The 22,591-nt window shown below is 45.7% G+C and overlaps 1 protein-coding gene across 1 annotated transcript in view; it reads right to left on the bottom strand.

Moving 5' to 3' along the window:
- Positions 1-22,591, bottom strand: part of TMEM132D (transmembrane protein 132D) — a 564,576-nt gene that overhangs the window by 138,088 nt on the left and 403,897 nt on the right. The window contains exon 4 of the mRNA XM_006894681.1: positions 19,513-19,696. Coding sequence (XP_006894743.1) covers positions 19,513-19,696 — 184 coding nt within the window. The remainder of the gene's footprint in view (positions 1-19,512; positions 19,697-22,591) is intronic.

Here is a 22,591-nt window from a genome sequence, read left to right as displayed (position 1 = left end):
CGCAGGAGGACCTCTGCGCTTTGTCAGTGGTGTAGCTCTCTGGACTTCAGTCCTGGTGGCTGATCTCAGGCATTCTGAAGTCAATTCATCTCTCTAGTCTTGTGACCTTCAGGGACTCAATTTCTCCATCTGACAAATGGCCACACTGCTTCCCTTGTGGTATGACTGTTGAGGTAAGAATTTTAGATAGCTGGTGTGGTGAGCCAGAAAACAATAAACATGAAGCCTCTAGGCAATCCACTAAGAGGACCCTCTGTCCACTTTTGTAGGGTGATGTCTCATAGCTAAATTGCATATTTATTAATACACCTCAGCGTCATCACTACAAACGGAATTTCTTTACGTCAAGGACTGATTTACTGAGAAAGACATGGATTGTGGTTTCAGTCACTTCACCTGGGTTCATCCACTAGAAGGGGACGTATGTCACCTGTCTCGTTTCTCAGAAAACAGTTCAATGTTTCTTCTATATTTTGAAGATGACTCTGTTACGTCTGGTATGGAGTGTTTAGTAACATCTTAAACAAGGAAAGATAATTAACTGGCTACTCACATGTTTTCAAAATAGAAATGCAAGGTTCATGAATTGAATTAGAGTTCTCAGATCTGTGCTAGCAGGCTTAGCAAAATCCTTCCCTTAATCATGGCATTGCTTTTCCATATGTTGTCTTATTAGACTTGCATATCACGGCAGATTCCTAAGAACTGAGAGCCTCCATTTCCATTTCAAAATTGTCAGGAAAATAGATTTGCATGGAACACGCGGAGCAGTCTAAATACTTCCTCGCTTTCCTTGTTGCTGACAGGTTGGGGGAAAGTAAGTTCCATCAAAAGTCACTTTGAACTGTAATGACCACACCCGTTAGGTGGTGACTGCCTAGATTTTTACTTCAGGGAACCATTCTGTCCATCCCATTTATTATATAGCTGGTGAGGAGGCAGGGAGATGTGTTTCTTCCTGATACTACTGACATTTCTCATGATTCTATGACACACTATGATTCTATTAGTAGTAAATGACTTAGGGTGCTGTTGTTGGGAAGTATTAGAGAGTTAGTTGCCTGACAGTGACTCCCTGTACAAGAGAAGGAAGCACTACCCTCTCCCTGACATCTTCCTCACCATCACTGCGGGGTCGGAGCCCACTCTTGCCAAAACCGTGTCGTTCGACCTCACTGAGGATCTTCCTCATTTCACTGACTCTACCAAGCACAGTGGCCCTTATCCAGGCACTGGTCCCTCCTGAGAACGTGTGAAAAGTATGTGAAACTGAGTCTCATCATCATCTTTTCCAATGAGCATTCTAGCTGCATTTCTTCAAAGGCAGATGTCTTTCTTCTGCAAGCCCACGGACAGGCAGTATTTTTCTCCAACACTTTCTAGGTGTGTCTATTGTTTGCCTTCAGGTTGACTGGTGGGGGTCAGCTAAGTCGCCAGCTTAATCGGTGTCTAAAGCCAAGTCTCTATTAGCCCAGGGAGCCTGGTCTTTTAAGCAAACACATAGGAAGTGAGGCCCTGTGCATCTTAACTGAGAATGCACTGGTACTAGGTAAATGCAGGGAAAGGACACTCAGGGGTGGGAAACAGAGACGAAAAGGAGACGAGGAGGATGGGGGAAGGGCTAAGTAAAAGGAGCGGGCAAACAGTGAATGGGTTCGGCAGTTAATGGAAGGGCTGGAGGCGCTTCAGAACAAAGGCTCAGGGATCTACTTCTGAAAGTCAGCTCAGTATCAGCTCAGTGCTGTCGAATCAGAACTAATTCCTAGTTGACCTTCCAGTGGATTTTCAGAGGCTGTAGATCACAAGGGAGCAGATGGCCCACCTGTCTCCCCTGTGGTAGGTGGTGGATTTGAACCATCAAAAAAACCCTAAGTCCCTGAAATCCCCACAGCACACAGTTCCACCCCAAACACCAAGATCTTCAGAAATCACGGTCAATGGGACCACAATTGTTCTTTCCTTTTCAGTTTGTCGGTGTTTTGGGTTTGCTTTTTGTTGTTGGTTTCTGTTTTAGTATTTTTTTAAGGATAAGGAAGAAATAGTTCCATATTTGCATTCATATTCTCCTACATTGAGAGAAATTGAGGGAAATGATAGACCATTCTGTTTAGTCTAGATTGCACTTAATGGATAATTAAACTGAAAAGGCTGGTATATAGACACCAAATAGGTCAGAGTTATTTCTTCTAATTTTCTCACGTTGAAAATTTATATACTGATATCTACCTATCAGCTAAAGAGTAACAACACACACACACACACAAAAAGAGTAACAACACAAAGTGTTTGTGGAGTTGTTGCTTTAATGGATTTTTTTAAACAATACATCAATTCATATTTCAACCTCCCCTGCAGTTCCATCAGGGAGCTCTGGCGGCTCAGTAGGTAATGCGATGCATTGTCAACTCAAAGGCAAGGAGTCAGAATCCACCAGCCGTTCTGCGGCAGAAAGATGGGCAATCTCCTCCTCCATCCGTTTGCCTATGATTTACAGCCTCTGAAAATCTGCTGGAGGGTCAGTTATGAGTCAGTCCAACTCAATGACAATGAATTGAGTTTATTGAGTTCTTGCAATTACTAGTTTTCTTTAGCACTTTCCAATAACAAAGGGTTACATAATTGATCATGTCTGCTTTAAGGAACACCAGAACATTGGAAAATTTCCCATGGGAAACCCATTACGGGGGGGGGGCAGGATAAATAGATATACAATTGTAAAAAACTTTAATTTTTATGAAAGTAGAGCAACGATGTCAGTCTGGAGACTAAGGTGACCCTGATCCAGGCCATGGTCTTTGCAATCACGCACTATGCCTCAGAAAGCTAGACAATGATTAAGGATGATGGAAGGAGAATTGATGCTTTTGAGCTGTGGTGCTGGAGAAGAGTATTGAATATACTGTAGACTGCTAAAAGAATAAACAGGTTTGACCAGGAGAGGGTGAAACCAGGCTGCTCCTTGGAGGTTAAGGATTCTGAAGCTCTGTCTGACGTACTTTGGACATGTTGCAAGGAGGGACCAGTCCTTGGATAGGGGCATCATGCTTGGGAGGGTGGAAGGACAGCGCAAGAGAGGAAGACGCTTGATGAAATGGTTTACCTCAGTGACTGGGGTAATGGGGATAGGTGGGATAGGGGTGTCAGAGACAATAAGATTGGCTCAGGATAGAACAGAGTTCAGAGCTGTTGTACATAGGGTCACTATGAGTCACAGGTGACTTGATGGCACATAACAACAACAACAACAACATATGTAGCCAAAGACATAGCATCTCAATAATTTCTGCATGTATAATCAATAACAACAAGATATCTAGCCAAAGGTACAGCATCTCAACAATTTCTACATGTAAAATCAATAACAACAACATATGTAGCCAAAGAAATAGCACCTCAACCATTTCTACATTTCCATTCGGGTGACACTGGTGGCTTTCTTCAGGTTGGACATCCATTCACACTATCCTTTTCCAAATTATTCCAGTCACTTTTAACATAAACTCACCATTCCTAACTAACCTTCCAAGTTTCTCTTGTAATGTGATCTCAAAATTCTTTGAAGTATCACTAGGCACATTTTCGTTTAAATGAAGATTTTAGGGAATGGTTTTTGGATTAACGCTGAAAATTTAATGACTACGTCGGGGCAATCGTTCAGAGAGCTCATCTGGACTCTTCAAGGTATACTGTACTGTGAGTCTCAAAAATATCTTAAGATCAATTCTTTCTCATTAACACAAATGAAAAAAATCAAACCCACTATTGTCAATTCTGACCTGTAACAACGTGTAGGACAGAAGAGAAGCACCCCGCAGAGTTCTGAGCTGCTGACTCTTTGGCCAGCGGACAACTGCTCAGCCGCTCTGCCTCCAGGGCTCCTTACTCCTCACAAGGAAGCTTGTTCCCATCAGACCAACACCTCGGTGGTGTAGAGTTGGATCCTGACTCACTTCCACCTGCAATGGGATCTAGGTTTTCAAACTTAGAATCCTTTCTGATATCCCCTCTCATAAAGAACACTGTCAGGCAACCTGTCCGAGCTCAGCAAACATCGGTGAGGTGGATGGGGTTGCTCCAGTTTCCTGACCCTGAATTTCATTGGAACATTCTACTCCTAGACACTGGGGGATGGGGCTAAGATACCATGTGACTAGCAACATGAGTGGTAGCCTGTCTAGACTGACAAACTGTAGCATTCCTTTAAAAGCTCAGCTGCATCACCTCATGGGAAACCATCTCTGGAAAGACGGCTCATGAGGACCATCAAGGGCAGCCTAGTGGGCAGAGAGGCAAAGGCAGTGGCTTTGTGCACAAGAAGGGATTCATTTCCAGACACATCTTGCATGCTAGTCAGATTGCTCCATTTGCAGTATCTGTGGCCGCACCCCTTTCACTTGCATTTTCAAAGGACCTGTTTGTGAATCAAGTGGATCCATTCCTCAAACGTCCTGTTTCCCTTGGTGAGGGGGCAAGTGGGTGCGCCATGGGCCTGGACTGTGGAAATCAGCCATGTGGTTCAGTTCAGCTTCTCTGCTGGTCAGCTTGGACCTCCTCCACTATTGCTTGGAGTATGATGTTGCTGTGGTGCCGGAGAAGAGTATTGAGAATACCATGAACTTCTAGAAAAACAAACAGATTTGTCCTGCAAAGGGTTAAACCGGGTGGCTCCTTGGAGGCAAAGATTCTGAGGCTCCGTCTAACATACTTTGGACATGTTGTGAGGAGGGACCGGTCCTTGGAGAGGGATATCATGCTTGGGAGGGTGGAGGGACGGCGCAGGAGAGGAAGGCCCTCTATGAGGTGGATTGATTCAGTGACTGGGATAATTGGGATGGGAGTGTCAGAGACAGTGCGATTGGCACAGGACAGAGCGGAGTTTAGGGCTGTTGTACATAGGGTCGCTAGGAGTCGCATGTGATTCGACAGCACATAACAACAACAACAACATGATGTTGCTAGGTGATGTGGGGTTGGTGCTGACTCACTGCGACCTCATGAATGAAACCCTGCTTGGTGACAATCACTGGTAATGGTGGAACATGTGAGTTAACATGTATAAAAGGGACACTGATGTCACAATGGGTTAAGTACTGGAATGCCAACTGAAAGGTTGACTGAATCTCTTAGGCATTCTATTAGAGAAAGATGAGGCAATATGCTCTGAGAAATCCTATGGGGTAATTCTCTGTTCTACAGGATCACCAGGAGTCAGAATCAACTCTATGGCCAGGGGCTGGGCTTTGTTTTAGTTTGGTAGTGAGATGGTTAAGCTCTCAGTTGCTAACAAAAACTGTGCTTTGAACTCACCCAATCATTCACTGCGGACAAAGACCTAGCCATCTGCTTTCCCAAATGCTGGGAAGCCTGTCGGGGAAAGGCTGCTCTGTTCTAGCAGGTGAGTCACAACCAACTAAGTGACACCTAACACCAACATCAATGACAAGATCATTGTCACCAGCATCATCTATTTCCTTCATTATTTTGGTCTATCCTCCCACACATCTACCCATCTGTCTATCTGTGTTGTTAGGTGCAGTGGAGTTGGCATCAACTCATAGCAGCCATGTGTCTAACGGAATTCTGCCCCGTCTTGTGCTACCCTCACAATCTCTGCTAGATTCATGCACTGTGTAAAGCCATCTCATTCAGAGTATTCTTTTCTTTCCCGGACCCTTGTTCCATTTCTCCAACACAATCTACTTTTCCAAGGACTGGCCCGCTAATATATCTAATATTTCACCATCCTTGCCTCTAAGAAGCATCCTGGCTATGTTTCTTCTAAGAATGTTTTGTCGGTTCTTTTGGCATTCCATGAGGTATGCAACTGTCTTCACCACAATTCAAAGGCATATATTCTTCTGTGGTCTTCTTTATCACGGTCCCATTTCCATATATTTAGAAACACATACACAGATAGATATCGCTAGGTCTACAGATTGACAGATGTAGCTAGATTAAAATGTGGATGCATTGCTGTTGATGATATTGTTACATGACACTCGGTCAGAATCGACCCATTCCTGACACTCCAGTGGATTTTTAGAGGCTGTAAATCTCACAAGAGGACACTGCCCATCTTTCTCCTGCCAAACAGCTGGGATATTTGAACGGTGTGTCCTTGGATTGAGAGCACAACTCCTTACCACTAGACCACCAGAGATCCCTTCTAGATAAGGAGAGACAAACGATACATATACAGACATATGTGGATGCTCATTCAACGTACAGACATTTATATTCTGAGTTGATGCACACAGACCCACACTGCACACAAGAAACACTATGTGTCTGACACCAGCATCATGAACACTGATGAGTTAGATGTGGAGACTCATCAAGTGAGACCGTGCCTGGCGAAGGGCACTTCTCAGGGGGGCAGCATCTTCATTTGCACTTGGCTGAGAAGTTAGAATGAAAGCCACTGCGAGCTACACATGGGACTGTATTTTCAGAGAGTCTGAAGAAGATAACAGAGAGGATCTGGCATATTAATTAACAGGCTGACACAGGAGTGGAGTCTTATGAAAAGTTAAGGATAAAGAGCTGGAATCTGCTTTCATGGCAAACATGAAAAGACACGGTGGTACTCGAGTCAGGAGAGGCCTCTCGCCAACGTGTCCAGGAGCTTCCTCCTCCAGTTCTCACTGGGGTGGTGACTGTCCCACGCTGATACACACTGACATTGAGAGCTGCTGGGAGACAGGGCCCATGCTGCCCGTCAGTCGCGCTGGTGTCCAGGTGGGGGTGAGCTGTGTTCCACAGGGGCAGTGCCTGGTTCTCTGTAAGCAGAGGCCTAGGCCTTTTTTCTGAGGCACTTCAGGAGGGACTGGGACCACCAAACTTTCAGTTAACAGTAGGGTGTCTGCACACCAGGACCCCCTCTAGCTCCACAGACCCACATACATTCCCCTGGGGAAGAAGCTGCTGCTCCTCAGCACCTGCTGTGCTTCTCCCGAGATGGGCGGAGCTGGTATCTGTTGGCGTGCACCCGCAAGGGGATGCGGTCTGGCCGTGATCCACGCCGTGCAAAAGACAGCTGTGTTCACAAACGCAGTGAGCATGCCCGGGGGTTGGGGGGGGGTGGCTGGTAACAAGGAAGTGCACTTCACTTAAGCAAAGAGATGTATTAGAGTCAACAAATTTTAAATTCCTTTCATTGGAAGGATTTCAGTAGCAAATGTATGTTATAAAATGGGGGCAGAGTTTAACCAGAATAAAGCATTCTAATGTACCTTCAATTTAGAAGAAAATGCCATGGCCTGTAAGAGGCAAGGAGACCCATGTGAGGTAAGAGGGTACCCCTAAACCAGCCCTCTAGATGACTTTGAGTCACGGTGACTGGGCAGGGCAGAAACGGACTGACCCACAGAGTCTCTGAGGCTGCAGGCTTTATGGACGCAGGCCATCACAGTGAAGCCACTGGGGGGTTCAAACTCCCAAACCTTTGGTTAGCGGCCTAGTCCTTCACCCCTGCACCATCCAGACTCCCATTTGGAAGACAGAAGATATTGAATGATGATAGTCTTGTCATTTCAGGAATCACATCAGAAAATATCTCAGCAGTCAGACGTGTAAACTGCATAGAGATCACCTGGGTGGGAACAGTTACCCAGACTCAACTCACACTAATGAGAGATGCCGTTTAGGGTGCTGATGTTAGATGCTGTCGAGTGTGGCCCTATGAACCAAAGAGCTGAATCCTGCCCTATCTGGTGCCATCCGTACGATCTCTGATATGGTTCAGTCCACTGTTACAGTAACACCACCACTGTTAGAGTCACTGTGTCAGTCCATCTCCATTGAGGGTCTTCCTTTCCTTCTGATCTTTCCCAGAAGGATGATGTCTTTTCAAGGACTTGTCCCTCCTGACAACTTGCCTCTAAGGCATATTCTGGTTGTACTTTCTCTCAGACAGATTTGTTTTCTCCGTGGTATTGCACCAGGGCCTGGATGCTTCTGCTTTGCATGAGACCTCTGGAGACTGGCTAGATTTGGATGTTGTTCGAGAGGACGATGGAATGAGGAAACAGTGTGGAGTAGACAAAAGGGGCAAAAGGGCACACCTCGCTTTACTGTGCTCTTTGATGGGAGTCACAGACGGGGCATTTTTCACAAATGGATGGTCTGTAGGGCCCTCCACTGAGAAATCTGTGGTTGCCATTTCCCCTACAGCATCAATTCACTTTGAGAAACGGTACCACAGTTGGTCATTTTGGAAATATTTAAAACTTCTTTATCACGCTGCTGCAGACTTACCAGACTGCAGTCCAGCGTCAACTTGACAACTTCACAGGCACTGGGAACCAGAACACAGCTATGGCTGCCTTGCTGGGCCACTTCCTCCACTGCTGTGGTCTGGCTCCAACCCCAGGGAGGTCTGGGAGCGCTGGGCATCTGTGTGTGGCTTCTTGTTCCTGCTCTGCCTGGTGAGATGACAGCCAGCAAGCCCAGTCCTAGCATGTCCAGTCACTGTCCAGCTATTGACACCATGGGTGGGCAAAGAGAAAGGGTCAAGAGGACCACAGTGGGAGCTGAGCAGGGAGACCCTGCAAAGGAAGGTACCACAGAAGATGAGGCTCCACAAGGCAGTGTGGAAGCTCACTGAAGACCACGAGCACTGTGAGAAGTAGCCAGCAATGCAACAGACAACCACACTCCCTGAAAAGCATGCAGCACCTTCGACTCTTGTTTCTGCTTCAAGATTGTTGACCTCAGGGCTGGTCTGAGAGACACGTCTGTCTGACCCTTACCAAAACCCACCAACCCCACTGCTAGAAGTATCCATTCTGATGCTGCCACCCCAACCCCACCTCGTTGGGTTTCTGAGGTTATAGCCTTTAGGGGAGCAGACAGCTTCATCTTGCTCCCAAGGAGCGGCTGGTGGGAGTCAAACCACTAATGTCCTTCAGTTAGCCCAGCAAGTCAAGCACAATGCCATCAGCATCATCAATGCTGCATGATGTCCCCACTGGAAAATCACTCTAGAGGCCAGAGTGGACCATTGATGGCTTGCAAGGCTGACGTACATGTCATCCGTCCTGGTCCCCCCATATGCTGACCAGCTCGTGTCTAAAGTCAGAGCTCTGTCCGAGCTACACTTCGGCACAGGTAGGACACAGCATGAAGTGAGCTTTTTATTGGGAGCCTTGCCTGGGAGAGGTTTTCTTGAAACTTCACAGGAGCTGGAGCTGTCCCTCTTCAATTTCCCACATTAACAAGAGAGTCACCACTATACTCCTCTAGTGACCACTACCCAACGGGCTCGACAATGCGGGCTTCATTCTAGCAGTAAGCATACATGATCGCATGCTTTAAAGGGCCAGCAAGCGTGACACTCATACCGAGAGGGTGTGTATCAGCATCGTGGTCTCCAAACCCTGTTCTCAGGACCTGATTTAGCAAAGATTTAGGAAGCAACAGTCACCAGGTGGTACACACACACACACAGTTAACAGCATATCAACAGAAAAGCTGTTAACAGAAAAGCTGGAGGTTCAAGTCCACTTAGAGGTGCCTCGGAAGAAAGGCCTGGCAATGGACTTAGGAACACCCAGCCACTGAGACCTCATGGAGCACAGCTCTGCTCTGAGGCAGTGGGGCAGCCAGCAGTTGGTGGTGGTGGTTCAGGAAGCAGCCAGAAGGCTCTGCTTAGGAACCTGAGAAATGGTGGCTCCCCCAGAAAAGGAGGATTATGCCTCCGCCTCCTGCATTCACACAGGAAAGTGCAGCCACAGCGGAGGTGAGATGTTCATGCTAGTGTGTATTTAATGACCTTTCCTAAGATTTTCCTCTCTAAGGACCCAGCACGTGGATCTGCAGCTCAAGACAGGACGGTTTTCTGAATGTGCAACTCATACCAACAATGTCACAAGATTCAGAGAAACGTGTGATAGGAAGTAAAAGGCAGACACACTTTCACTTCCAAGGCTGCAGACTTCAGAGGGGGAAAATCAAACTACCAAAGCAAGTCACCTTTTGGGAAATGAGCTTTGACTGCAAATGTTCCACAGCCTCATAGCGCGAAGTCCTTCAGGGGGTAAAATCACACACATCTCAGAGGATGGGGCGCGACCACCTGGGGCTGAGCTCAAGCCCTCAACAATATGATAAAACTGCCCAAACTGTTGGAAACCAGCTGTGCTTTTAGCACCGCTTCCTTTTAAAAAGCTTTTAAAATTGGGTTTCATTCATTCAATTTTGCTTTAAATAATGAATTGCAATTGGTTAATGCAATTAATTACAATGTCTCATCAAACTCCCAGGAGTACATCATTTATTCCTTCATTCAACCCCTGTCCCTCCCTTCATATCCCTGGAAGCCCTCCAGGATTGACCCTATCTGTCCAGCACTACTTCTGTAAGACTACAACAAACCATGGTGGTACCATGGTTAAACACTTGGCTGCTAACCAAAAGGTCAGTGTTTCAAGTCCACCGGTGGCTCTGTAGGAAAGAAGGTGATCTGATTCCATAAAGCAGCCATTAGGCAGCCACAGGGACCAGACAGGACAGTTTTCTGACCATGTGGCAGCCAGGAGTCAATAGCAACTCAGTGGCTTCCAACACCAACAACAGAGTTTTAGCCATTGTCCTGTGTGAGTATTAAGCAGCTATATATATTTCTATTTCTTTATATATATTTATATATATTTTAACAAGAGAGTCACCACTATACTCCTCTAGCGACCACTACCCAACGGGATGTATTTTATATATATATATATATATATATATAAACATACAAAAGGAACCCAAAAACCCCATACCTGGTTCTTTGTCCTTAAGATTTGGAGGGAATTTTCATGATGAAAAAGATGAATGTATTTGACAATAAGTTAAATAAAGACGCTTGCCAGAGCCTGTCACCCTCAAAACCGGAAGGTAAATAGGAAATGGGGAAGATTGTTCACACCACGTCAATTACATGAATCGCATCCTTCCTATCAAATTAGTGAGAAACTGTGGAATTTCCATCAGGAAAAAAGGGAGGTGCAGGAAAAAACATTTAATTGTTGTTGTTATATGCTGTTTGGTTGCGACTCATGGCGACCCTGTTTACAAAAGCCCTGAAACCTGCTCTATTCTGTGCCAACCTTATTGTCTCTGACACACTTAACTACATATAATAAGGAAATTTTTAAAAATGTAGCGAAAGAAAGACAAATTAAGACAACACTGAAATTAAGACTCTAGTTACTCAATTTCCCATTTTAAACAATTCTGGTATCCTAGTGTTGGTGATGCTGCAGGGAAATGCATGTAATTATGCACAGCAGGGGGGACTGTAGTTGGTTAAACTTTCCGGAGCACAATTTGGCAATCAGTGTAAAAAATATACAATAAATTGAATGTTCTTTGATTCATAAAATTTCTTTCTTAAAGTTTAGCTTAATGAATTCGTCAGAGTTGTATGCCAAGATTCTTGCACGAACACATTCGCCATAGTATCTGTCTGATGTTTCACATCTGTGTGGTGCTATCATGAAAATACATGTGGAACTTTGTGGGGGCCCTGTCACAGGTCGTCTCTTCCCTTCATACCCACAGTCAATTCATTACAAAGTCCGATCACATTGCCACTCAGAGTCCCCCTAAACCAGCAGCAGTCAAGCTGACTCTGCCTCATGGAGACCTCATGTGCATCAGGGTTCAGCTGGGCTCCACGGGGCTGGCAAGAGCTGATTTTTAAGTGGGTTACCCACTTTTCTTACAGGGCCCCTTGGGTGGTCTTGAACTCCCAATCTTTCAGTTAACCGCAGAGTGCCTGACTGCACACACCATCCACAAACTAGATGTATCCAAGGCTGCCTTTTCCCCTGCAACTATATTTCAGATGGCTGTGGCAGGCAAGATACGGTCAATGCTCCCTCAGACACCATTCCTCCCTTCCACTGCCATATGCTATAGCTGGGCACTTAGTCAACCCAGAACACAGCCCGCCCTCCCAGCCTCCCTTGCAGCCTCGGGTCTGAGTTCCTGGCCAGTGAGCCTGGAGCAGAGTAAAGCGTCACTCCTGGATGAAGGAGCATACCTTTCCCTTGTCCTGTTTCCATCTCTTGAAGGATGAAGGTAGGCACATCCAGTTTGCAGGGGTCACTTCAGAAAGAAGTGAAGTAGCTCTGATTAGATACCACTGAAGATGTCTTGGAAAGGGGATGCAGACTCACTTCCCAGCACAGAGACCCATGCCATCTCACACTGCTGCTGTCTGTGAAAGATGGAGCTGCAGCCAACGCCTTATTTTGGAAAGAAATTACAACACTCTTTCCTGGGTATTGTTTATACAGTAAAAGTCTGTGAAAGCCAGAACTTGTGTAAGGTGGAGACCTGTCATCCAAGGAAAAGTCATGACTAATAAAAGTAACGGAAATGTGCTAAGGTAGTACTTGTCAAAGGAGGGAAACGTGCGAAACTGGACAAAAAGTAGGTGGTGGTCCCAGTCCTACAGGTGCCATCATGCTTTGAATTCCATAATTAAGTATTTCTGGTGGGAATGTTGCATGGCTTCAAACTAGAAATGGTACATGTCAGGGTTCCCTCTCCATATCTATTAAATCTGTATGCTGAGCAATAAATCCAGAAGCTGGATTATATTAAGAAGTATGTGGCATAAGAATCTGAGGAAGACTCATCAAAGACCTGCATTATGCAAATGACACAACCTTACTTGCAGAAAGTGAAGAAGGCTTCAAGTACCTGCTGAAGATCTAACCTTCAGCTTACAGCCTTGTGAATTATATCTTGATATCAAGAAGACAAAAATCCTCTCCATGGACAATAGGCAACACTGTGATAGATGGAGATAGGACTGAGCTAATCAACAATTTCATTTTACTTGGACCCATAACCAATATCCACATTAACATCAGTCAAGAAATCAAGAGATTTAAAAAAAAAACCCAAAAAACAACAAACCCAAACAAAAAAAAAGATGTGTTGCTTTGAGTTAATCTGCTGTCAAAGACTTCACCAAAGTGCTAAAGAGCCAGGATGTCAGCTTAAAGATGAAGGTGCACCTGATCTAAGCCATGGTCTTTTCAAATGCTTCCCATGCATGTGAAATTTGGACAATGAATAAGGAAGACCAGAAAAGAGTCGATGCCCTTGTATTTTGGTGTTTGAAAAGAGTACTTATTGCTCCATGGACTGCCAAAGGAACAAAGAAATTGGTAGAAATACAACCAAGGTGCTCCTGAGAGGCAAGAAAGGTGAAACCTCGTCTCATATACTCTGGCCATGTTACGAGGAGGGGCCAGTCCTTGGGAAAAGACTTCACGTTGGCAAGGAAGAGAGCTAGGGAAAGAGATGAATATCTTCAACAAGACAGTCTGACACGCTGACTGTAACACTCGAGCATGTCAGAGACCAGGCCCAGATCTGTTATTCACAGGGTGGTTCTGAGTCACAGTGGACTTGAGGCACGGAACAACAACAGTGGCACTCTAGAAGGAGCCACAGTGGACCAGTGCACGACATGCCAGGCTGCTAACTCAAAGGCCAGTGCTTGGGACCTCCCAGCCTCCCTGGGGGCAGTCTTCTTTCCTCAAGATTCACAGCTTCACAAAAAGACAGTCGTTAGGACTTGGAACAGCTTTAGCAACTCCATGGTGGTTTCATTTTAGTGAAAATAGAAAAGCTCTTATGTTGGTGATACAGTGGTTGAAGTGCTCACCTGCTATCTGAAACTCGGCCACGGGAGGAAGCGGTGGCGGGTCTGCTCCTGCAAAGATTCAGAGCCTCGGAATCCTTAAAGGCCAGCTCTACTCCGTCCTTGTGGCGTTTTGTGAGGATCAACTCCACAGCAACAGCAGTTGGCTTGGATTGGGGTTTTTTTTCCCCCCCCTCCACAGCAACAGCAGTTGGCTTGGATTGGGGTTTTTTTTCCCCCCCCCCATAACAATCTATTTCCTGATAAGAAAAACTTGGCCAGTGAAACCACCTGTGAATATTAGGACACTGTCTGGTTTAACGCTGGGCATGAGCCCCTCCGGCGGGAAGGGCCTCGGAAATCTGACCGGGGAAGAGCCGCTTCCTCAGAGCAGAGATGGCCTACATGATGTCTATAAAGCAAAGCTTTTGAGACCTTCATTTGCTGACGGAGCACAACTCAAAATTAGAAGGAACAGCTGCAAATACCCATTAATAACTGGAACATGGAATGTACAAAGTGTGAACGTAGGAAAATGAAAAAGTAATAAAAGCTGCAACGGAATGAATAAAGATCGAGATTCTAGGCACAAGTGAGTTGAAATGGGCTGCTATTGGCCATTTTTAATCATCCACTCATATGGTCTACTATTCCAGGAACGACACATTAAAAGGAAGGATATCAGATTCATCATCATAAAGAACATTTCAGATCTATCCCAAAGTACAACATTGTCAGCAGTAGGATAATATCCATATGCCTACAGCAATAGGAATCTTAACAGGAAGCCCACTTAAAACAACTATTATTCAAATATATGTACCAACCACTAATGTCAAAGATGAAGAAATGGATGATTTTTTAAAGCAACTCCTGCACTCTGGAACGAATAAAATATGCAATAAAGATATACTGATAATTACTGGTGGTTGGCATCCGAAATTTGGAAACAAAGATTGGTAGTTGGGAAATATGATCTCAGTGATAGCAACAATACTGTTGCCGGCATGACAGAATTTTGCAAGATTAATTAATGACTTATTAATTAGAAATTATTTTTCAACAAAATAAATGGTAACTTACTCTATATGTAGACCTTGCTGGATGGAGAATGGTGGAATCAAACTGACTACATCTGTGCAAAGACATGATAGAGAATATCAATGAAAAAGTCAGAGCACCACAGGGGCCAGCTGCAAAACAAACCATTAGTCATTTATACATTAAAAAAATTCAATTTGAAGTAAAAGAAAATGAAAATGCATATAAGAGCCAGAGAAAAGTACTATTTTGAGCATCTGTCATCTGAATGAAGACTCTCTGAAGAACAGATTTGACACATTGAATACTAATGATCCAAGAGCAGATACGTGACATCATACATGAAGAACATGAAAGGGCATTAGAAAGAGGAAGGAAGGAAGGGAGGGAGGGAGGGAGGGAGGGAGGAAGGAAGGAAGGAAGGAAGGAAGGAAGGAAGGAAGGATCCAAAATGGATTCAGAAGACACTCTGAAGTTTGTTCTCGAATGTAGAGTACCGAAAGCAAATGGAAGAAATGATGACTTAAAAGATATGAACAGATATTTCAACGGGGGAGGTGTGGCTCAAGAAGGCAAAGTATAATGAAATGTGCAAGACAGACCTACAGTGAGAGAAGATGGGAGAACACCCTCAAACACGTGTCAAGATCAAAGACGTGAAGAATGGGCACTTTTATGATTTATTATTCATTCTCTTTACAGAGAAGTAAGTGGAACAATCAAGTATCGCTATAAACATATCTAGTAAGTGGTAGTTGTTTGTTATGTGTTATCAATTGGGAACAGACTCAGAGCTAGAGCTGACCCTCCGGCAGGTTTTCAAGGGCTGCAAATTTCACAGCAGGACACTGTCCATCTTTCTCACACGGAACAGCTAGTGGGTTCTAACATGCTTTTGGGTCAGCACTGCAACTTCTTACCACCAGGGCACCAGAGGTCCCTCCAGTAAGCATCTCAGAAGGTTTATGAAGATCAGTAGAGAACAGAAACTATGCAGGCACCAAGATAAGTAAAGTCAAGTGGAACAGGAGTATTACTGTAAACAATGCTTATTATCTACTCCTAACAACAGAGAAAATACACACACACACACACACACACACACACACACACACACACACGTGCGCGCGCCCACAACATGGGGGAAAAATAGGGAGCGCTGGTGGCCTCGTGGCAAGAAGCTGTGCTGCAATCCTAAAGGCATGCGGTTCAAGGCCACCAGTCATTTCATGGGAGAAGGATGCACATTCTCCTTCTGTGTGATTAACCACCTCTGAAAATGTGCCTGATAGTCACTATGGGTTCCAGCAGCCATCGTAAAATGCGAGGTAACTTTGAGGATAGAAGGTATTCATTCAACTTTCAAAGCAAAAATTGTGGCCAGAGTCTCTGACAAAATGGGAGCCATTGAAGCCCTGGACTGCCAACCTCAGGAGTTCTTTTTATATGAAAAGTATGAACACTTTCATATTTACATCATTATTTGGTGGTAGGGGTGGGAGGATTTGTTACTTTTAGTTAAATGTAATTTCTGATTGATAACAGTGTCAACAACATCTTGTCTGAGATGCCTTCTAGCTCTACCATAATATAATCTTCTAACTTTATGTGATGAATAGCAAGGTAGGACACTGTACAATGAGTTGTTGTTGTTGACAATTGCTGTCGAGTCGCACATGACTCATAGCGACTCCGTGAACAAAAGACCTGAGGTCTTTCTATAACTATAGTTTCTCTAAGTTCACAGAGTTTCCAGAGGCATGTGGTTTAGGAAGTGGATGCCACTCCTGCTTCTCAACCTGTCTTAAAGCCAGGAGCTCCACCAAACACTGTCCACCATGGACAGCCATTATTGCATTTGAGACCCCAATGGCACAAGGTTCAGCTTCACAGCAAATCCAGATTACCTCAGCACAGCAAATTGACAGAAGACTGCTGTACAACTTAGAAGAATTTTTCCCCAAATATAGTACCAAAGGTTTAAAATATAATCCCTTGGACCTGATTTATTAAACATTAGGGCCCTCCAGGGTTTTGTTGACTCTAAACAAGAGGTTTTAATAATAATAATAATTATTATTATTATTATTATTATTATTATTTTTATTTTTAAAAAGAGATAGAAAAAAATTCCAGTGACACTCAGCCAAAACAAGAGATCCCATCTTACAGAGTCCCCTCGCATCACTCAGTTTCCAAAATGAAGACAAGGGCTTGGTTAGATGTAAGGAGCTCTGGTGGACTCTCAACAAGACCAGTGAGAGTGGAAGAGTACAGCTGTGAGAGTGAGCATTTGGGATGAGCCAAAGGAGCTTTGAAAACAAAGGTGTACTTGACCCAAGTCATAATCCTTTAATTACTCTGTATGCAGAAAGGTGGACAGTGAATAAGAAGAATGGAAAAATGATGCCTTTTAATTACCTTGTCAACCAAGAGTGTTGAATACCATGGATTGCCAGATGAATGAACAAATACGTTGTAAAAGAAGAATGGCTGGAACACTTCTTGAAAGCAAACGTGGTGAAACTTGGTCTCCTACACTTTGCACATGTCACTAGAAAGAGTCCATCTCCAGAGGAGGACATTGTGTTTAGTAAAGTAATTGTGTTTTGAGATGCTGTCCTGCCGACTAGGACACATAGTGACCTCCTAAAAACAGACCCGAGCCTTGCTTTATCTGTACCACCACCATGATCCCTGAAAGGCTCGGGTCCATTGTTAAAGTCACTGTGTCAAGTCCTCTGGTTGAGGGTCTTCCGCTCTTTCTCTGACTCTCCACCTTTCCTGGCCTGATCCCTTTTTCCCCAAGGGCTGGTAACAAAAAGAGGATGACCCTCAATGAGATGGCCTGGCACAGTGGCTGCAATAATGGGCTCCAACACAACAATGACTGCGACACCTCGGGACTAGGCAGAGTTCTGTCTGTTGTATATACAGTCACACGAGTAGGGGGCTGACTTGATGGTACCAATTTACAAAAACCAAGGAGCAGCACTGAGTGCAGGGAACAAAGAAAACAGCAGCCTGGGTGGAGCACAGCAGAGGACCGTGTACAGAGAGGATCGCTGAGAGCCCATCAGATCAAAGGTGCCGATGAGGAGTCAGCTCAATTCAGACAAATGACCAGCCATCTCTGGGAATGGAATCACTAACAATCAGAGAGCATATTACTGTCTCACACGAAATGACATGCCAGGTAACTCGGTGCCTCTAACCAGCAGAAAGCGCCATGGCCACCCCTAGTAGCTCAAACCCCCAATACCTTCCCCTTTCCCAGCACAAGACATGAGGATCAGCTTAGTGTCGCCAGGCAACTGTCTGCTATTCGCGGGAAGATAGATTCCAGGTGTCACAGCACTGCGTAATCACCCTTGTCAATGGTTTCTAACAGATGGGCCTCGGGGACATCAGCCATCAACTGATAGGTCAACTTAGACTTCAATTCTGCCAGGAAAGGCATTTTGTGGCAGGAGGAACTCAAATGATTGTCTGCAAACACATATGCCCACATGTCTGGATGATGAAAAGTCACATTTAAGTCACAGAGATTCCTCTGCCAGGCTCCTGAGAGAGGCAGGGCCACCTAGGAGGTATCTGTCTGGTTCTGGGGGGAAGAGTAAAGCCACACCTTAGGTGGCTGGTCTTACAGCAGATAATGTAGGGGCTCTGTTAGAAATGGAACTGTTATGCCCCTCTTCCTTCAACATATGCCAATGTGACTAGGCCATGATTCCCAGAGCCATGTAACCATTCTTCATTCTGTGGCCTGATGTCCTTACCCTGAGTGTTGTACAGCCTCACCTCTATCCTGTTAAGGGGTAGGATCAGTGGTACTTAGGTTGGCATTTAGGACAAAACTTACCAGGTTGTGTCTTGAGTAAATTTCTTGAGATGTGAGACACTTATTAAGTAGTGGGGGCAGAGGGGCTCTACCACCACCAAAAAAGAAAAGCCATGTCCCCGCACTGGACCCTGAGCCTGCTAGACTCAGGAAAGGCTGATGCCAGGACACGTGAAGATCTCCCAGGAATACTGGCCTCCCAGATACTGATGGACAAGACCCAGCTTCCTCCTCACCTGTGAGCTGAGAGAGGAAGCCCTCCCCTAGTGCTGGTACCTTGAAATTGGGCTTCTAGACTCCTAATCGCTAAGAGGATAAATGCTTGTTTGGTAAATTTATCCCCCAGGGTATCAGTGTCCGACAGCTAGGAAGTCTTCAGTTGAACAGGGGTGCAAGCCCCTCTCTGTCCCACAAGTGCACAATCCTAAGATTTTACAAGTTGTGAATATGAAAGACATTAAGTCTTTGCTTTTGTTAAGCCTTTGCTATATATTTCCTTCACATTTTAAAAGACTGATTTCCAACATGTAGAAATTGACATTTCTAATTAGAGCAGCATTTGTGGCTCTGTTGAAAAGGCAGAAGGTCTAGAACACTCAGCACACAGCCCAGTGCCCCTGCCTGGCCAGCCTTGCTGGGGCCTGTGGGCCGTGCAGGTCCTCGCCAACACCTCACATTTTCCCTCATGTGATTTACAACTTGGCTTCTCCTCGTGTTTTTAACTCTGGCACCAAAGAGTCCACGTTGCAATGATGCAAACACCTTTGTCAAATCATCACTCACTTTTCTATAATGACAAGTCTAACATGCAGAATTCGAGCCTTATCTTTGGTACTCGTCACTAGCAATACGAATCGTAGCCCAGGCGTGTACAGAGCCTGGTTCCAGGGCTCACTGAGGGACTCACCCCCTCAGAGTTCGGGTGGGGGTGACACTCTCCCCTGCTGGAGTTCAGCATCTGCACACGATGGGGTGCACTTACCATGGCCAGCGGGATCACTCCAAACACGTCCTTCTGGCTGACGTAGATCTTGGACACGCCCAGGTCTGATGTGAACCCTCCTGGGTACTCAACCTGCCAGGTGACCAGCTGTGTGGCTGGAGGGTCGCTGGGCTCTTCCACCACGACGTCGATCTGCATGACCTCGTGGGAGACGCTGTCCACACTGTGGGGAAACAGAGGACAGCAGCTTGCAAGGGCCGGAGTGGTCACCTTGAGGCCGCATGTGCCTATGGGTGTACCTGCGTGCACCTGTAAGGTGTTAGGAAAGAGAATGGAGATTCTAGTCTCGAGAGGAGACTGGCTGAGAGCCAGGGACAAGAAGGAGGAGGGAGAGAAATGGGCAGTACTGCAAGGCGAGCCTGGTTACAGGCCTAACCTTCTGCTCAGGCCACAGTGTTGCCCAGGGAACAGTAGCTGCGATGGCCTTTGAGCAAAGGCTGGGCAGAGAGGGAGTGGCACGGCCTGATCCCGCAAATCCTGGGAGGAGAAAGACAACCTGTGAGGAGCAGAGCCGACAGAGTCAAGCTGGAAACCAGTCATCCTCCGTGTGGCCTGTTCCCCCTCCACTCTGTTCCTGGTCACCCCACCCCACCCCACCCGCTTTCTGAAGCAATGACATCACAAAATCCATGCAGTGCCTGACCTATGTTCAGTCACAGAGAAAGGAAAAGTTCCAGAACAGAATGAATGCAGTTGATTTTACAGCTGCCGGCACATCCCATGGGTTCAGTACCATCACCACTACCCTCTCCACACGCAGGACTGTATCCTGGTGAGGCTCTGACACTCTGACCGGAACCCTGGCCTCCACACCCCCACACCCTATCTCACCAATGGTGCTCACTATCAGAGATGCCTTCATGGACATACCTACTGTCCCCTGGTCAGTGCAGCCTGAGCAAGCCTGGACACCACAGGAGCCCCAGAGTGTGTCCAAGGCTGAGGTCTCCATGCACACAGAGGGCCTCATCCTGCTCCAAAGGGCTGGTGGCTGCAGTCCTCTGAGCTTTAGGCCAACACTTAGCCCACTGTGCCACCATTCTTCTGACAAACCACCCTCTACTCAGGTTTTCCTGCCTGCAAGATGCAGCGGCAGGGTCAATAACCACGTCCTGTTTAAGGCTTGAAATCTCACCAGGTTAGTGATGTCATGTGGGTGCTGTATAATGTCTGCTTTCCCCATTCGAGCCATTCTCGCCACAAGGTGTGCAGCCCACCAGAGCCCAATGTCCTTGTTCTGATATCTTGGAAAAATTGCTCCAATTTGAGAATTCTAAATCTGGTAGCAGGTGCTGGGGGAGGGCGTAGAAATTTTCAGGAAGACTGTGCCTTTTGCAATGGTTTGCAACACACATGTGTGTCATTTTTTTGAGCCTTTCCTTAGTGTGTGTACGATGTCATTATCCCGCAGCTGGGTTGTGGATTGAAACTGACAGTTTCTGCACGTGAATGCTTTGTCCTGAATGGAAATCTGTACATGGCGAATGTTACAGATTGAATTTTATTTCCCCAAAATATGTGTCAATTTTTGCTATGCTAAGATTGCCTGTATGATGTATTTAACTTTCATGATCTGATGTCGTTATCCTGAGGGCTGTAAATCCTAAATGAGGATGTTAATGAGGTTAGGGTTCTATCTTTTCCCCCACACTTAAATTCAATCTATGCAAGGAACAAACACTTGAGGAAGATGGACTATATGAAGACGAACAAGCCATCAGGAAGGGACCAAGATTCATCAAGCCCTGTTAAATGGATATAATGTATGACAAAACCTTGTTTGCAGAAAATGAACATTTGAAGCACTTATTCATGAAGCTTAAAGACTATATAGACTTCTGTATGAACCGCACTTCAACATAAACAAAAATTCTCACAAGTGGGCCAGAAAATAGAGGGGGAACCTCTGAAGTTGTCCAGCATTTAATTTTCCTTGGATTCACAATCAATGCCCACTGAACCAGTGGTCAGGGAATCACGTGGTGCAACATGCTGGACAAATGGGCTGTGGAAGTTTCCTCGGAAATGTCAGAGAGCAAAGCTTTGAAGACTCGGGAGTGCCTGACTCCAGTCGGGGTATTTTGAGTTGTCTCATGTGAAAATGGACAATGAAGAAAGAAGACTGAAGAATGAATGCCTCTGGATGATGGTGTCTGTGAAGGGTAGGAACATACAGGGCTGCCACAAGTGTGTCCAGATGGTAGTGTCTGTGAAGGGTATGAACATAGCACGGCTACCCCAAGCGCATTGTGTACTGGGCTCTAACCAAAGGATGGCAGTTTGAATCTCCATGGGAGAAAGGTGGACAGTCATGTCCCATAAATATTTACAACCTCGAGAGGCCAATGAAGGGCTGCTGTGAGTCAGTATTACTTGAAACAGTGGGTGTGATGGGTTGTTGGAAGAGGTGCATCAGAATGCTTCTGAGTGAGGAGGCAGGACTTCCTCTCATGTTACCAGAAGGGACTGGCAGTCCTTGGAGATGGACACCAGGCTTCACAGAGCAGAAGGTCACAGAAAAAGAGGACAACCTTCAGCTAGGAGGACTGACAGTGGCTCCAGCTGTGAGCTCCAGTGCAGAGCTGACTGTGGGGCAGGTACAGAGAGGGCAGTTCTGCTCTGCTGTGTGTGGGGTTGCTGTGGGTCAGAACTGGCTTGACTACACCTCCCAGCGTACCAGTCAGGCGAAACCATACTGGAGTCATTGAGTGGAAGCTTTGCTTCTCTCTCATATTTCAAATAGCTGGAAGCTTTGCTTCTCTCTCGTATTTCAAATAGCTGCAGGTCTAATCATGGTGAAAGAACGTCAGTTGTGCTTCCATACTCAGAAAGACTAGAAAGAAAGGCCTGGCGTTCTCTTATGGAAAATTAGCTAAGGTAATCACAGGATGTTGTCTGGGACAATGACTTGATTTCCTAGGATATGTCATCAGGAAAGACCAATCACTAGAAAAAGACATCATGTTCGACAAAGCAGAGTCTGAAAATGAGGGGGCCACTTGATGAGATGGATAACGTAGGACCACAACAACAGATGTAAACACCCCTGCAACCGTGA

The sequence above is a fragment of the Elephantulus edwardii genome, unplaced genomic scaffold, assembly GCF_000299155.1.
Source record: "Elephantulus edwardii isolate Elephantulus edwardi_28Jun2011 unplaced genomic scaffold, EleEdw1.0 scaffold00148, whole genome shotgun sequence".
Lineage (NCBI taxonomy): Eukaryota > Metazoa > Chordata > Mammalia > Macroscelidea > Macroscelididae > Elephantulus > Elephantulus edwardii.
Note: the sequence above shows the minus strand (reverse complement) of the source record. Positions and strands in the feature narration are given on the sequence as shown.